This window comes from Aythya ferina (genome assembly GCF_964211825.1).
Source record: "Aythya ferina genome assembly, chromosome: 2".
Classification (NCBI taxonomy): domain Eukaryota; kingdom Metazoa; phylum Chordata; class Aves; order Anseriformes; family Anatidae; genus Aythya; species Aythya ferina.
The window spans coordinates 111,166,182-111,183,840 of NC_140297.1; the positions used below are offsets into that span (position 1 = coordinate 111,166,182).

The window sequence follows — 17,659 nt, forward strand, 5'->3', positions numbered from 1 at the left end:
GTGCTCTCTACTTACCTAACACTGTGTTAAACATGACTATACATGTATTAATGTCATGATTTCTCTCAATTACCTAAATTGCTTCTTATTCAGATTCTAGTTAATTCAATCTTGCTCAAAAAACTTACAGTGTATAGAGACATAATCTAAATTTATTATTAAGTAATTATACATCAGAGGCCATAACATGTATTAGACCTGTAGGACACTAACACCAGCAACAAAACTGCAGTAAAAAACAGAGACATGAAAGAAAAAAGTGCCAAAAATGAGGGAGAGGGGTGAAAGGGTGGTAAAACAGAAATGGAGGGGTGATGAGTATAGAAGACAAAGGGAAAGACTGTAAGAATTTCTGGTAATTATGATATTCTAATTAACAATGAAAAGGCTGCTGACCTGTAAACATTTGGCATACACAGAAATTTCTGCCTCAAAAATCAAAGTGGAGGGTTAGACAGACAGAAGCCTGTAGCATGGTCCAGAAAAGGGCCATGAAGATGATCAGGAGGCTGAAGCGCCTCTGATCTAGTGAGTGTCACTACAAAGAGAAAGGCTGAGAGAGCTGGGGATTTCCAGCCCATAGAAGAAAAGGCTCTGGGGAGACCTCATGGCAGCTTTTCAATACTTAAAAGGGGCTTATAAAAAAGACATCAACTTTTTACTTGGGCAGATAATAACAGGACAAGGAAGAACGGTTTTAAACTAAAAGAGGGGAGATTTAAATTAGAGGTTAGGAGAAATTCTTCACTCAGAGGGTGGTGAGGCACTGGCACAGGCTGCCCAGAGAAGCTGTGGATGCCCCATCCCTGGAGGTGTTCAAGGCCAGGCCAGACAAGGCCCTAGGAAACCTGATCCAGTGGGTGTCATGCCTGCCTGTGGTAAGTGGGTTTAACTAGCTAATCTTTAAGGTCCCTTCCAATCCAAGCCATTCTGTGACTCTATGAAGCCTATGCACATCTCCAAAGGGAAAACTAGATACCTCATGAACACCTCATGAATCACACAAAGAAACAGCATACTCCTACAGACTTTGCATGATCTAAGAGACAACAGCATCACATTGACATGTTATTAATCTTAAGAAGAAAATAAGGAAGCTGCTACCAGATGGAGGCAAGTGGTGTTTTCTTCAGTGCAATACACAAGTGCCAGTTTGATGAAAATGGCTGAGAAGCAAAGTAAGCAAGTTTAATGCTACCCTTTTATGTTAAATAAATCTAGTCCATTTTCTTGTAGAGAAATGTAGGCTTTCTATTTACAGGAATTCAGAAATTCTCAGAAAAAAAAAAAAAAAGAAACTACAGACTTCTTCATTTAGGAAATGCTATCAAGCATAAGAGACATTTCCAAATAGTAATTTGAGGTGGAAAAAAATGTTTTAACAGAAGTTAAACATAAAAACCTCTGATTCCTTTTTGGCCCTAATTAAACAGAAACCACCGAGAATTAGTATCAAACGAGAAGCTCATGAGAAGTGCTCCTGAAAAGGATTGAAAGTTCAGGAATACCTAAGGGGGTAAAAAAGGGAGTTCCTAGCAGGTGACAGACAGCTAAGAAAATTACTTCATCTATCTAATAGCTCTAAGAATCCCCAACATTGAGTTTTAGTGGAAGTTTGGCTACAGAAGACATTTCTAAAACAAATAAAATTATATTTACATTACAATATGGCAATATCCTGAGGGTTTTTACAGATGGAATTGTCAGAATGCAAAAGGCTTCTTGGAAAGAGTGGAAGTTGCAAAGAACAGACCACATGATTATCTGAATAGAAATTCATTCTAAAACACAACGGATTTCAAAATGAACATCTGAAAATATACTAGGGGAAGACAGGATACAAAAATAGACACAGAAAAGAATAACTACATAAAAATATACTGCAAGTTCCACAACCTACCTGAAATTTAAATCATTTTACGACCCTTGGAAAAGTTCTAGAATGTAGCAATCTGTGCAACATGAAGTGCATACACAGGAAAAGAGACACCTAAAATATTTCTATCTACTTTTATCCAATTACTTATCCACTGAGGTCTTAAAACACCTAATATAGTATTTTATTTTCACATTTTTGAATCTGTTTTTCTACAGTGAAATGAGAATGTAAATTTGTAAGACTAGCATTTATAAAGAATTTTTTAAAAAATATGTAACTGTACACAGAAAATAAGCCTCACTCCAAAATATGGAAATTGTAAAGCACTGATTATTGCTAAATATTTTCTCCCATATCTACAAATACAGCAATGTGAATATGCTAACTATACTTTTCAAATATTGGAGGGTGGAAAATCACTAACCAGTGTAACAGTGGGTCTCAAAATACAGTGCCTGTAACAAACTATATGGAAATGGTTAGCTACGATTTGTCCGGTACTATTTGTTCTTCTTTTATTCTGTTGAATCAGAGTACCACACTCTGCTATGTATTATTTAAATTTCAACTGTTATTTTTCCACACAGGCAGTTATTACCACTTTTCATAAAGGTGTTACATTACTGTGACCAACAGACAAGATTAAGGCAATTTTGGGTTCAAGATATAAGATACAATCAAGATGTTATGTAAATTCTGGCCCTTTACTGTATTCATTGTACATTGCACACTACAGTCATTATATTCAAACAGTAATAATTACAGCTGTAAAGATATTCTTCTCACAAAAGTGGATAAAAATTATGGTAATACCATGCCATAAAGTACTAGGAATGATGTGAGAAGTTAAGACTCAAGTATGAGCACTTTAGCCGTAGCTGCTCATACAATACCTTCCTAAACTACACATACGAGCGAAATCAAGTACTTAAATGAGCTTTTCTCTTACCTGAAAGATTTCCATCTGTTTCATCTGTCTGGAGACTAGCAACACTGGTGGAATCCATTCCTTGCTGGAGGTCCAAAATTTTCCTTCGTAGTTGTTCTATATCACTCTCTTTGCTATCCAGCTGCATCTGTAGCTCGTTCCTGTATGTAGATTCTTCTGCTAGTTGCTGTATTTATATACACACACATAGTTACCTTGATACCAAAAATACGGTAGCAAAGTATTTTAAAAACAAAACTCTTTAGACTTTGAAAAAAATGTAGTAAACACTTCTGATAGAATTAATATAAATTATTGTAATAGAAATGTTCCTGAAGTCTAGGAAAAATGTTAAATATCAAAGACATAGATGAAGTAGAAAATTTTAATAGAAATTTTAGTAGAATTTGTTACTTTTTTTTTTGAGAAGACCACTGCCTACCAGAGAAAAACTATGTATAAATTGTATACTATACAATATTCAGTTTTCGTAATGTACCAGCAGTTTCCACGCTTAAGAATTTACGAAGAGGAAATGAATGAGAACAAGGACAGCTACACACTTTCCAAGTTCTCCTCCTCACTAAAGCTCTGTAGGCTAGTACATCTGGAAAAAAAAAATCCTTTTCTCACGTGGACTAGGAGCTTAACATTTTTCCTGTGCAGAGAACTTCATAATGTGACCAAAATTAAGATTATTTTACCGCTTGCATTTCATTGAGCTCCCTTTGGTATTTCACTACCATCTGATTGAATTTCTCTTTTTCTTGATTAAGCTCTAACTGTAGCTTTCGGTTTTCCTTATCTTTCTTCCTCAAATCTTGCGTGCTTGCTTTCTTTCTGTCTATTTTAAAATCTTTCCGATTCATTATCTCAGCCAGCTTATTGACAGCCTGTAAACAAAAACAGAAGATCAGTAAGAAAAATTATATATGCAAGCAAGTTTCATACAAAGCTTCTAAGTTCATCTTGTTAGAGGTTTAGATCGAAGACTTGCATATTTTTGCTAAGAATGGGGGAGTTACACTTGAGTAAATCATTATGATCAATTCCAAAACCAAAAATGTGTCCTCATGGATACGCTAAAATGTGTAACTCAGTTACTGAATTTATCAAACTGATGCCCATTTCAAACAGCAAAAACACAAACAAGGGCTGAAAAACCCCCCTCCTTCTCTTCAAATCCAACTTCTCCAGTCACCTCCATCTGTCTTTATAAAGGTTTCCCAAAATTACAGAAACACAGTCAAGTACAGCAAAATTTTTCTGTTGCCCCCACAAAACACGTCACCAAATTAAATGGTCCTTACTCATGTTAGGAGTAATACTGAGAAGTACTCAGCATCAACTTTCTTTCAACTGTAAATACCAATACATATTATACATCATGATTAATATAAATTTAATCTCAAGCTCTAGGAGTTAGTGGCACGAAAAATGAATGGGAATATATTGGATATGCAATGTCTTATTAATTTATTCAACTATATAGAAAGAAATACCTGGGTCTTCAGAGTTCTCTCAGTGTTGATACTCTTCTCATAATGCATTCGAATATTATTGATTTCCTCCTCCTTTTTTATTTTGTATTCTGTTAAAGTAATAATCAACTTTGAGATTTTAGGACAAGGTAAGAAATCCTAAACTTAATCAATTCTGTAATTGTACCATTCTATTTCTCCGTATTCCTATTATGTTATTTAAAGTGCAAAATACAGTTTGCAATGATAGATATTACTGCCTTACTGCTACTGTAGAAAATTACAAGAAGAACATCTTAGAAAGGCACCAAGATGAACTACTGCAAACAACATGCATGTGTGTGTTTCCTACTAAGTCTGTTGCTCCACTCCCTTGGTGTTTGCTCTGTCAAAAATGTTTCTGCCATACCAAAAACCTTGAGTAAATAGCCACACAGAATAGGACTGATATACCTGGACCCACTGAGAGCACAGATTCTGAAGCAAGGCATAAAGAAAGTATGGAGGAAAAGACTTTTTTTTAAGAAAAGAATGACTTTGTTATGTTTCCTCCTCTCCAACCCATCCACCCACACCAGTTACTCAATTCTATCAGTCTTTGTATCACACCTCCAGTCTCCTGATTTGTTTCCAAAATTTCTGTAAGTACGCATTTCACTGATAAGGATTTCTCCACAAAAACTACAAACTACAAATTATTAAAGAATAATTTTCAAATACTTATTAAGTTAGAAACTTTGTAAACTAAAAAACACCAAGCAACTAAAAACTGCTTTCTCGCCCTATCTCTGGCAAATCCCTGCTATTACCAAAATGCAGAACAAAGGAAAAACATTCTTGTATGCAGTCCTTCCCACATAAATTTGCAACAACACTGGCAATACTACTGATAAGGCCTTTCCTCTCATAGTCAACATACATTAAAATATGCAGTCTGATTATATATTTATAGACTCTTGTTATAAATGGCTCAGTCTTCAAAATAGGATTATAATCAAAGATCAAAGTTTACAATTTATTAAAGGAATAGAGGTAAGCAAACAGCGCTGGGTGCGCCAGGAGTCTCTGCTCCACCAGCGCTGTTTGCTTACCTCTATTCCTTTAATAAATTGTAAACTTTGATCTTTGATTATAATCCTATTTTGAAGACTGAGCCATTTATAACAATCTGGGGGCTCGTCCGGGATAAGCTTCTACCCACTGTGTTAAATGATCTACTATTACCAATAGATATTTTATCCTCTCTACTTTGGGCAATTCAGTGAAATCAACTTATACTTTCTCAAAAGGCCTATAAGCTGTTTTGTTTTGTTTCTCCCTCCCGTGGCTGCTTCGTGAAACTCTTTCTTATTTATCTTCTGATAAGTTATGCAATGTTGTGTAATTTGCTTTGCTATTTCAAAAAAAAAAAAAAAAAAGTGCAACCAAATTGTTTTAGTAAATGATCATTTAACGCCTTTGTACCCCAATGTGTTTGTGCACGCAAACGTCCCAATATTTGCTTCGCATAAGCTTTTGGCAATGTCTCTCTCCGTTCTGCTTTTATAATCAGTCAGCCCCCTTCCCCCCCCACCAGTACTTGGGAAACTGACCACACACCGCAGCAAATACACCAACACTTCTCAACTGTTAGTTACTTAGATAATGCTCCCACCTTTTTCTTTTCACACTCAAAGCATTTAAGAGCAAAAATAGGCTCACAAGATACACTGCCAGGCCCGTATATTGGGCACCACCACTCAAAACTTGGATAAAACAGCACTTCTTTTCAGTCTGTCACGCGCTTCATTCATCTCCACCCACTCCCCTCATGGAGAACACGGCACCGCGGATTGGAACTCCGCGCTTGCTTTGCAGGGACGCTGCGTCTCACTCACACAGCACGATCGCGCAATCACACAGAGAGGCCTCTAACACATCTCATTCATACCACAAGAAAATAATTTAACCAACCAAACAAGTATTGTCTCTGACTGTGTTCTTCATGGTGTGACTCCACTGTGTTTCAAATCCTTACACTTACACAAATACTTTCAACACAAAATACCTGGACATACAATTATTAACACTCCAGTTAGCATCCCTCCAGCAGCTGAAAACATACCGTTTGTCCGCAGCTTCAGGAGATGTTTGCTCCTGCGGTGAGCAGCTGAGAGTGGAGTCCCCTCCGAGCAAAACACTCAGGGTGCACCTAGGGGCATCTGCTCCGCAGCCAATCCCGCAGCCGAGCAGAGTGTCTCCTGCCTGGCTCACCAAAATGACTCACAGAAAGCTGACTCCACAATCAGTAAGATTGTAAAGTAGGTATGTTTACTCAGTTCTGGGCAGCACGGGGCAGGTAGTCCCACCGAAGTCATGCACGCCTAATGTGACAGCTTGTTCTGGTTATATCTAGTAAAAAGTTACATATACATGAAGTTTCCCAACATTCCTATACATATGCATAACCTGTCCCTTTGTGAACAGTCCTCCTTATCTCATACCCCTCAATTAAAGTCCGAACCATGAGGTTGTTTTTGATCTGGTTCTTGGGGTCCGAGAGGCTCCTGTTATCTGGAGGTATAAGTGCAGCACAGGCACATCACAAATGTAGCACATATTCACTCTTAATCAATTGCTCTCTAATTTCTAATTCCAATGTTTCAGCTACAGCATACTTGCTCTCTTCCAGATCCACGGGTATTCTACTATTAACATTAATGTTCAAAGCCTGACAGACCCCGTCCTCCATGGACCCAAATATCAATCAAAATACATGGGGTCTTAAGGGTTCTTTTGGTCATTCTATCATATAATACTGGACCATTTTTAATTTACTCTTTAATTTTCTGGGGCCCCTATTGTTCCAATTTCTAATCATTATTCCTAATGGACTTTCTGGTAATTTGCTCCCTTTCTTCTGGTCCTTGGTCATCAATTCTGTCTGACCCATCTAGGAATTTTACTATAGCAATTCCCCACAGCCCTTGGTTACCTTAGTAAGAGTGTCTTGCAGGGGGTTTAGGACCTATCACCCACCCACAAATCCATGAATCCTATAGGAACCACTCTATAGGAATCACTTCCTTCACCAGCCAAGTCCCTCACAGGAGATTGGAACCACGGTTAGAAGACCTCCACGCTGACTTTGGAAGTCTCAGTTACACTCTTACACACACATACAGGCAACCGGATCCCACCCAGCCGAACAGTATACTCCTTAAACACTTACGACTCCGTCATCTTCGTTTGGATCTTCGCGCACAGAATTACGAGCAAAATACAGTGCTGCAGCCGGCAAGGGAGCTCATAAAAAAATCAAATTCTTTGCCTACCTTTATTCAGGTTCAAGATGGCATTAGTCCCAACCTGACTCAAACAGGAGCCACCAAATGGTGGGGTGCCTCTCCTAGATCAAATCAGAATTCAGGAACCAAAGCCATCCCGGACGAGCCCCCAAATTGCTATAAATGGCTCAGTCTTCAAAATAGGATTATAATCAAAGATCAAAGTTTACAATTTATTAAACGAATAGAGGTAAGCAAACAGCGCTGGGTGCGTCCTGGTGGAGCAGAGACTCCCGGTGCACCCAGCACTGTTTGCTTACCTCTATTCCTTTAATAAATTGTAAACTTTGATCTTTGATTATAATCCTATTTTGAAGACTGAGCCATTTATAACAAGAGTATATAGTCCAAATGCACAAAATTAAAATGCAAATCCACTGATATGAACGAGGTGGTAATTCTGAACTCAAGTGACATCTTAAGGGAGCTGAAATATCAATGCAGCCTTACTGTACATACTGGAGATGGAAACAATGGAAACAAACACTTCATTAAGTACATTTTATGCGATATGAAATGAGTCCTTAACAACTTTCATGCACTCAAGTGCATGGCTGGCAGAAAGGGTTAGACAGACAGCATGCGGAAGAGCTGTACTGAACAGGCATTCCTGCAACACCTGCAGGAACTTATGTGCTAACTTGCTTTAAAAACTGAGGGAAGCAAGCCGTGAAGATCACTTTTTCCTGCCCGCCAAAGCTGTGATTTTAATCATTTGCCAACAGTAAAGGTAGCACATGGGAATAGGATGTAAAAATAGTGGCAATTCACATGGAATTTCAAGATGAAAGCAGTGACTTATTTTTCCACCAAGCTATTTCACCACTATGGAAGACATACAGGACCGTCCTTTCAAATTTCCCACTTGCATTTTGCCACATGCTTCCAGTTCATTTGTGCTCCATAACAAGTGATTTAAAACTCCAAATATGACATACCTTCCTCCTGCTTCCTAATTTTTTCACTGATCTCTGAATTTTCTTTTGTTATTAAATCAACGTCCTTGGTTAATGTGTTATTAGTTTCTTCGAGCTAGATGAAAAACAAGCACATTTTAAAATAAAGAACTTTCCATAAATAAGAAAAATATTTATAATGCTATTATTTTAAATACACTTAATCTGTAACAGTCTTTTACTTGGAATGTCTTCCTCTGAGTACATCCAAAAAAATCTGCTTATCGTTCAAAACTGAATTTAAAAAAAAACTTCTAATCTGTCTTGATTTACCAGAAGGATAAAAATATCACTGTCCCAGAAAACATTTTTAAAATGATCTTTGCAGAACTGACAACACTGTAGTATATAATCATAAATCCAAGCAAAGTTAGATAGATTGCAGTTATTGAATGTGACAGTTCAAGATTTTGTGGCACTTTGCAAAAAATAGTACCAGGGGTTCTTTTAAGGAAATAGTTTATTAATGGGGAAAACCTCAAGACTTCCAAGTACTGGTGGTTTTTTTTGTTTGTTTGTTTGTTTTAAGGACTAAATGTTGCAATAAGATTCTGTAACACTACACAAATTTACAAGACTTGAAAAATAAATTGGGCAATTACAAGAAATGACTGGAAAAGGCTTAATAACTAATTACAGACATTGGCTTGATTTACAGTCTGACTTCACCTCAGATTTTCATCTGAGTCTACACTTGTTTGAGAGTTCAGATGGTGGACACTTAAAAAACAGTTAAATCCCAACTGAGTTCAAACCTAGGATACTGGAATCATCAGTTGTGCCCACAAGACCTTACAAATTAAAAGATACATTATATACATATACATGTATATCCTCCAGCTGGAGGATATATAGAGATATTAATTAGAGCAGAATAATTTACCCTTCTTATGATGCTGTCCTTATCAGTCATTTCTTGCCTATGTCTTGATGCTGCTTTTTTGCTTTCCTGACTCAGTTCAAAATACTGTTCTTCAAGGAGAGCTCGTGCCAACTGTTCCGACTCAGCTTTGGTTTCAGCTAAATCCAGCTGTGTAGTGAGTGTTTCTCTGTAAAAAGAATAAGATTTTGCTTTTCCTATGCAAAATATTCCATATTTTCAAGACAAAGTGAACAAACCCAGATTATATCATCCAGTTAGCTGTTATTATCTTAGTTTCCTAAGAAGAACAAGATTAAGACCACAAGCTGTTTTTGTTATATTTTGATGGACTACACAATCTACAACAGTAAGTTTACTATAATTCAATTCAAATTTATATCATCCATGAAACACCAACCCTTCAGAAACCGAGTGTCAAGTTCTCCTGCCTTTAAGGAATAAAAAAGGCAAACTGGGTAAAGTTTGTGAACATATATAGTGGTTCTATGTCGAATTTGCAACTCTTTCTGCAAAGAGTTGCAAATTCTATCTAGAGCTTGAGAGGCAGTTCAGCACACAAGCCAAATTTTCTTGCTCTTGTTTGGAGTAAAGTCCTATATTCGCTTGCAATGAAACCCACATAAAGCACAGTGGCCAGTCTAGCACCCATGAGTCAAATTCACCCATCAACATGCGACTTGGCTCACAGCATGGGGAAGGAAATAAAGGTGGAGTATTACTGGAGTATGGACATTACTGGAGTATGGGCTCATAAGACCTTCCTGAACTGCAAAACAAAATGTGTTTTATGCCATGAAGTATGTATTGCCATGGAATTGATTGATTTGATACATCTGTAGCATATAAAGGCTCTAGAAAGATACAAAATATTTACCAGGATGGCACAATCAAATCAAAAAAGACGTGTTTGTTTTTTTCAAGCAAAAGGACGACTACCACAGACTGGAATATTTTCAAAATTTTTACAACTTCCACATACGAATCAAGTTCAAGCAAATATGAATAGCCATATTCGTCTCTGTCAGCACAGGTAACATGCTGTGTATTTGCCATTTTATAAGGTGTTACAGAAGAGTTTTGAGGCCTGTTTGAGGTTGAAAGAATTTAACATTTTACATCCGATACAAAATCTTCATGAGTGAGACCACTATATGTAAAACTTATGCCTATTTAACAAACACAATGAGCATACTTTTCATTTTGCAATTCCTGCATTTTTCTTTGAGTTTCTTTATTCTTTTCATCAATCTCCTCTTTCAGTTCCTTAACCTGAGTTTTGTAAAGTGTCTGCAAAAGAAAGCAGAAAAAGAGAGAATCATTACTCAAGTTCCATACAAAAATTTATGGGTTTGGTGCTTGGTTGGTTTTAATCTGTCAAATCAATGTATGCCAGTACTACCTTTAATGGAATTTCCTGCTCCTTGCCTGCCCAATATACTCTTTCCCAGTAGCCTTTGCGTTGGGACCTGATCTGACCAGGTTAGTTTTCAGTTTTCTTGTCTGGCTTTCTACACAATTATACAAACACAGCTACCCACAAAAGGGAAGGAAGGTACCCGGAGAACAAGTGAGTGGGTCTCTTGGAAACAACAGGATCCAACTGCATCATCTTTTAGATTTTGAGATAGGGATGCTAAGTCAAACTAAAGCTTAGTACTGTTCTATGCTTCCATCTGTTGCATTTTTTTTGTATCTATGCATCTTTTCTCTTAGACTGAAAGAATTTCTTGTGTACAGATTAGCTTTGTATTAATAAGTGATTCAACAAAAGTCTTATCAATATGAATAACTTGTGTTCCTATTCACTGTATTAACACCACCACCAATTCTGTACATTCAAATTTGATCTTCTACAATAATGTACTTTTATTGGATTATGAATGCCTCTTGTTTAGACCACATGCTTGTGAAAAAAAACTGAGAATGACACAACACACTGGATATCCTTGTCGGAAGACTTACAGAGAAATGCACAAAAACCTTAAACACACAAAAAAATTATAATTACATGCAGTGTAGTAAATGCATTTTTTTTTCCTCTCTCTTTACCTCCAAGGAAGAACTGAATTTAAAGAGTACTTCCCAAAGTGCAATGTATCTGTGTGTATTCACAAATGTATTTAAAGTTCAGGCCTTATAGAGGATCTCGTGCTATTTTTCTATTCAGAGAAATAGAACACATCACACTAATTCCATAAAATACACATCTTGGCTACACGGGATACAGAATAAGGCTCTTCTGTACTCTTCAGGGACTTGGGTGCAGAAAATCTTTTTAGAAGGATGAGGAGTAAGTGCAGAATGCTACTGGATCTACGGTTCTTAAATAGGTAGATCAATCATATGGAATATATTCCAGTATGTATGGAGATTTTGAACTCTACCAAGTTTGCACTTATGTCAGGAAAAGAACTCTTTTCAAAGGTTAAGGTACCAACTATTCTAATAAATAGATGATTGAGCTATTCATCTTAACATACTGAATTTGGCAATCAAGCAACTAAAAGGCATCATATCAAACAGACTGTCTGTAACATTATATTTATGTTCTCTAATTTATTGTTTGGTTTTTGTCTCAAGCATGATTTTGTGAATTGATGGCTTACGCCAGATTAATTCGACTTACATTTAAAAAACGTAAATATGCAAAACTATTCAACTGTTCAATGACTCCATGTCAAAATGTAACATTCAAGATTCTTAGTGATCCTTACCGAAAAATACTGCTCAGCTTCAAGCTGATCCTGAAGCTCACGCATTTGACCTTCATTTCCTCTGTACTGTCTTTGAAAGAATAAAAAAGTGTAAAAAGTCAGCTACAAACAAACGACAAAAGCTGTTTCTAACCAAAACAGCATCCCACAATGATTTTATATTTGTGCACGCATTATTTCCAAGACCTACAGTTTGCTTTATCCTAAAATTCTGATTTAATTATGTTCTTCATTCTACCCTGATGATTGTTTTAATTATGTAAGCTAGAAGAAAAGTAGTACTTTAAATGGAGAAATGCTGAGTTATATTTTCACCTGAAGGAAGCTATGATAGAAGCATGATTAATGAAAAATGTCATTCAAATTCAGAAGAATAATCAGGTAGTTAACGAGGATAAGGCTGTTGACTCCCACACAGTAAAACCACAAGTCCCAGATGATACCAGTAAGTAGCATCACATTCAATCCACAAGGAAGACAAATTTCAAACAAAGTGGCATCTATGCTGTGATGTAAACAATAAGCCAGGGACTGTTCCAAAGAATAGCTCAAGACTTCTACTTACTTCGCAAGTTGAGCCAACTCAACTTCCAGTAATCTCTTTGCTTCCAGTAACGTATTGATTTCCTGTTTCAGTTGCTTCTCAGAACCCTTCAAGTTATCTGCTTCAAAAGCTTGTGCCTTTAATTCGTTCTGTGCCATTATTCTCTTATTTGTCTCTTGCTCTAGCTGCAATGTCAGATTCTTTACCTAAATGAGAAGTTATTTCAGTGTAGGAGCATTTGCTGAATAGCTAATTGCATTCAGACGAAAGTTTCATTTAGGGATTACTTGTTAAACACTGTTGCCTAGATGCTACATATTGTATAATGTATGAAAATATTCTTAAATCTCCAAACATTTTGGTACAACAAGCTTACAGAAAGCTTCTGTACAGAATGTAATGGTACACCACCACATGATAAATCTTGCCTATACTTTGTTTATTTCAAAGGCCCAAATGTATTTTATTGATCTTATCTGAAAAGCAACAATGGAAGAAACCCAAGTTATCTGCTGAAATGTCCTGTAAACCACCCTGTGGACTTCAGATCTTAAAAATTTCTCACCCTAGGAAACACCGCAGCCTACCAGCTAGCTATATGAAAACTCATTTACATGAGTCATAAAGAAAAGTGTTACCACACCCCTTCACAGTGGTCTGTAAAGAAAAGTAGGGATCAAACTCTTACTAATATTACCTAGTTTTCACGTTCACTGATCTAATTGACCTTCCCTGAACAAATACTTTTCTGGGGAATGCAAACCCAGAACCATCCAAAGCCAGCCAAACTACATAGTCAAAAATCAAAAGAGCAGCCAAGAACAGAAATTACCTACCACCCAACTACAGTCTTCGGTGCTACCAATACACGTAATAGAAAGAAGCTCAGTGTAAGTGAATTTTATTTTCTATTTCTTAATGCAACTATCTTTTCTTATTTATACAGAGATTTCATGGTGAAAATTCTACTTACTTCCTCTTCTAGTCTTTCCTTTTGCTCAAGAAGGTGTTCCAGTTTCTGCTGAGATTGCTTCAGGTCAAAGTCTAGCATGGAACACTGTTTTTCAGCCTGAACTATTCGATTCTCTGCCTTTTCTCTTGCTGCCCTTTCTTCCTTTACTTTTTTTTCCATTTCTAAATGGGATTAAGGGAAGAAAAACAACGAAAAAGAATATGTAGCATGTGCAAGAATCTCTTTATAAACAGTCTTACATTTATATTTATAAACAGTCTTACACCCTAACATTTTTCTGACCTTCTTGTTCAGCTATTTAAGTTCTTCAGCTGTTAGATGAACTGACTACTGAATAAAAGTTTCCTGGCATTGCTGCAAGAAACGTTTTAAAAGAAATATTAATTCCAATTTGCATTCAATGCATTGGAATATTATGACAAATGAAAAATAAACAGTGAAAAAAAATGCAAAATTCAGTTTCTTGAAGCAATCCCTACAAAATGTTATAGACAAAGTTTCATTCCAATGAATGGATAGTGGAGGGAAAGAAAAGACAGGCTATCTTCTCAGCTTTCTGAAAAGTTATGAACTCCACATGCAGATACCAATGACCTTCACAAATAAAACCTGATATATTCAACTGAGCTACCATGACACTTCCTTGATTCATGGATGTTTATCTATAAAAGAAACTTCACCATTTCAGACAACCCTTGGAGAAAGTCAGTATTTTTAATGCCATTACATAGTTGTGAATGTCCCAAGACATCTCTGTCTTGATAACACATTCTTTCAATTCCATTTAGCATTAGCCAGAATTATAGGACTCAATAACATTTTAGAAGCCAATGAAGGTTCTGAATTGCAAAAGCAGTAAGCTATTTTGATTTGAAACGTATTTTCTTTATATTAGGAATCAAACACTTGTGTAAGAGTATCACATCATTAGATCATGGGTTTAAGGTATCATAATTAAAATACTGTTTATTGTGTATTTATCCAAAACTTACTGGAAATACTTACCACACATTGCAACTGATTTTGCCTCTTCTATTGACTGATGTTTGTCAGTTAACCGAGCTTTAGTCACTTTGTGTTCATTTACTTCCTGTTCTAACCGGTCTTGTAATGACTTGAGTTTGTAGTTCAAATCTATCTCTAAATTATTCTTTTCCTAAAGATAAGAAAAAAAAATTACCAGGTTCCTATAATAATTTTGTAATATCTGAAGGAATACTTCCCCCCTTTCCTTATTTAGTGTTAACTTCTTGTTATGAAGAAATTCTAGATGTTATTTTCCACTTTTATAAAGAAGGCTAAGAGGCAAAATCTGTATTCAGTGCCCTGGAGAAAACTTCACTAGCTTTTATTTCTATTTTATAAATTCAGAAGATAATGAAATCTTCTCAATTTGTGTAATTAGTAGTCAGCTAAATTGGAAACATAACTATGCCATTAACAACACTAGAGCACAAAGGAATGTTTATTATCGTCACCTGGATGCAATTACGTTATTTCATTGGTGGTAGCCCCAGCCATTAACAGTAATTCACAAAACTAGCACAACAGATGAGCACTGAGAGACAGGACTTGCCTTTGGATCACCACTTCATATATTTCCAAATGAGAAAAATAACTTCTTGCACCTTCCCTAACCTTCTGGAGGTGATCGTCTCTCTCTGGTTTATTTGGATAGTACACATAACACGGAAAATCTTTACCTGACCTCAAAACACAGAGCTATGCAAGTCCATCTGGAAAAAACAGTGCAGGATTTCCTTTTATTTGTTTTTACCTGAATCTCTATCTTGGGGCAGAGACCATAGATATTAGGGGAACATGCTGCTGCCATTCTTTAGGAAAGTAAAAAATTTAAATGGCTCAGCTCCACAGTTGATAAAAAAAGGTCTGACAGTGACCCAGCCAAATATAAATCAAGCAAAAAACAGAAAGCTTTTGTTTTGTTTTTAATTTCAATTCATAGATTTTTAGGAAGCAAGTTTAGGCAGCAGTGGTCAGACAGGGAGAACAAAAATTACTTGTTACTTGCAAAGGTCTGGAACCTTGACTACATAGTTAATGACAAACATGAATTTTACTCCCAAAGCTACAAGAACCAACTGAGAAGCTACGAGACCTTACCATCCTGATGAGATCATAAATCAGTTAGCACTATATAGTTCATCATTTTAACACAGAACTGATTTGGAACCCAGGACATAAACCTAGCAACGTTTATTATTACCATTTGAAAATGCAGTCAAAACTGCCAACGAACATTAGCCTTATCATTATCTTACCATACCTTTTCTGAATGATTAAGCAGATCCTGTGCTTGTTTTCTTTCTGCTTCCACTCTTTCAAGATTATTTTTAAGGTTTTTTACTTCTTCTTGTAAAGTTGTAATCCGAACTGTCAAAAAATGAAATATCATTCAGTATTTATTACTAGACTTAAATCAATATTTCTTTCCACAACCTTTATTGATTTCTGGGACTGTAAAATATTCTCGCCTTCAGATTTTTCATATATGCAAATGCTACACATTGTAAAGCAAACTGATCTTTTTAGCTACACCATTAGAAATGGTTCAGAGAAAACAAAACATATGCAAAACCTGGAACCTGCCTCCCGTCACTCCCAATATCCAGTATGAAAATTTCTTTCCATTAATGCAAATTCTGCTGTGCTATGCAGCCAACACCTTTTCTAATGTTAACTCCACTAATGTGTAAAATAAAATGCATTACACAGAGGCAATCTCAAATGGATATACAGGTGTTAATGAAATACATATTCACTTAACTGACTTGAGCATTCTTCCCTGAATAGATCAACTAATTAATCTCCCACCACCTACCAAGAGACCCTGTCAGGTATCAGATGTTTATATTAAACACTAAGTAAGGGTATGCATTTCTAGAGTGAAAAGTCTGTACCAAATCCTTTAAAACAAAGAAAAACTTACAAAAATATTTTGATTATATTACACTCAATACCTTAGACACAGTAACTATAGTGTACAAGAATATACCTATCAATTCATTTATGTCTGTCTAAATTACAGAATGCTTCAATTAATTTTTTTAAGTATAAAGAGATACTCTGGCAATACAAAAGAAACTGCAGGACAGGGAAGAAGAAAAAGTCTTCCTGAATCTTAGTCTTTCTGCATTCATTTGAGATGTGCTGTTAAAATCAGCTGTATGAGTGTTTGAAATACATAAAGCTATTCATGTGTATACCAGCAAAGTACCTTACTTCGATGCCTTTCAGAAGAACCTCCCTTTTGGGAGGACTGTTGAGTTGAATGTGGTCAAAAATACACATTTCAAAGTGCACAGAAGTCTTCTCATGCAATTTTGTACCTCCTGCTTGCATTTAACAACAGACTGGACTAAACTACACTCCATGTCAGTGAAACAATACACTGACTAAACTGAAATTATTTTACTATACTTAAAGCATAGTGAACAGGCAACTTGATTCTTGATAGTTCTTACCTTGTGCCATAGAACGTAAAGATGACCTTAAAAAACAAACACACCCAAAAGCCCTCAACACCTCTCTCCAGTCTATACCAATAAGCATAAGATAGTGCCTCATGGGCAGTGATTCTCAGTACTGCTGACAGATGATTTAGAACAGCAAGTTAAGGTGCAGTATCCCTTAGCATAGTCATAAACTAACATATCTAAATAGTTTCTACTGCTAAGAATCATAAGTATAAATGATAACGTTCTCCAAGTATCCAGATCTGTATCCCTTATTGTGCTTTTCATGTTCTAAAATCACTTAGAAGCATCATAGAAAGAAAACAAATGCAATTTAAGAACAAGGTAGCATTCTCCAAAAATACAAGAGGAGACAGAGCAGGGTTACATCAACTTGGCTGCATAAAGGTTGGTAAAACACAGTGTTGGGTGTTCTCTAGCACTACTACCAGCTTCTCATATTATTGTACCATACATTTCAGACTTTCAGATAGGTCAG

General features: G+C 36.2%; 1 protein-coding gene across 1 annotated transcript in view; it reads right to left on the reverse strand.

Moving 5' to 3' along the window:
• The window catches only part of ROCK1 (Rho associated coiled-coil containing protein kinase 1), an 85,483-nt gene that overhangs the window by 17,200 nt on the left and 50,624 nt on the right, over nt 1-17,659 (reverse strand). Inside the window, exons 17-27 of the mRNA XM_084507433.1 lie at nt 15,972-16,078; nt 14,690-14,840; nt 13,685-13,845; nt 12,733-12,917; nt 12,168-12,237; nt 10,646-10,740; nt 9,454-9,619; nt 8,553-8,646; nt 4,310-4,398; nt 3,512-3,700; nt 2,829-2,994 (exon numbers count right to left, since the gene is read on the reverse strand). Coding sequence (XP_084363559.1) covers nt 2,829-2,994; nt 3,512-3,700; nt 4,310-4,398; nt 8,553-8,646; nt 9,454-9,619; nt 10,646-10,740; nt 12,168-12,237; nt 12,733-12,917; nt 13,685-13,845; nt 14,690-14,840; nt 15,972-16,078 — 1,473 coding nt within the window. The remainder of the gene's footprint in view (nt 1-2,828; nt 2,995-3,511; nt 3,701-4,309; nt 4,399-8,552; nt 8,647-9,453; nt 9,620-10,645; nt 10,741-12,167; nt 12,238-12,732; nt 12,918-13,684; nt 13,846-14,689; nt 14,841-15,971; nt 16,079-17,659) is intronic.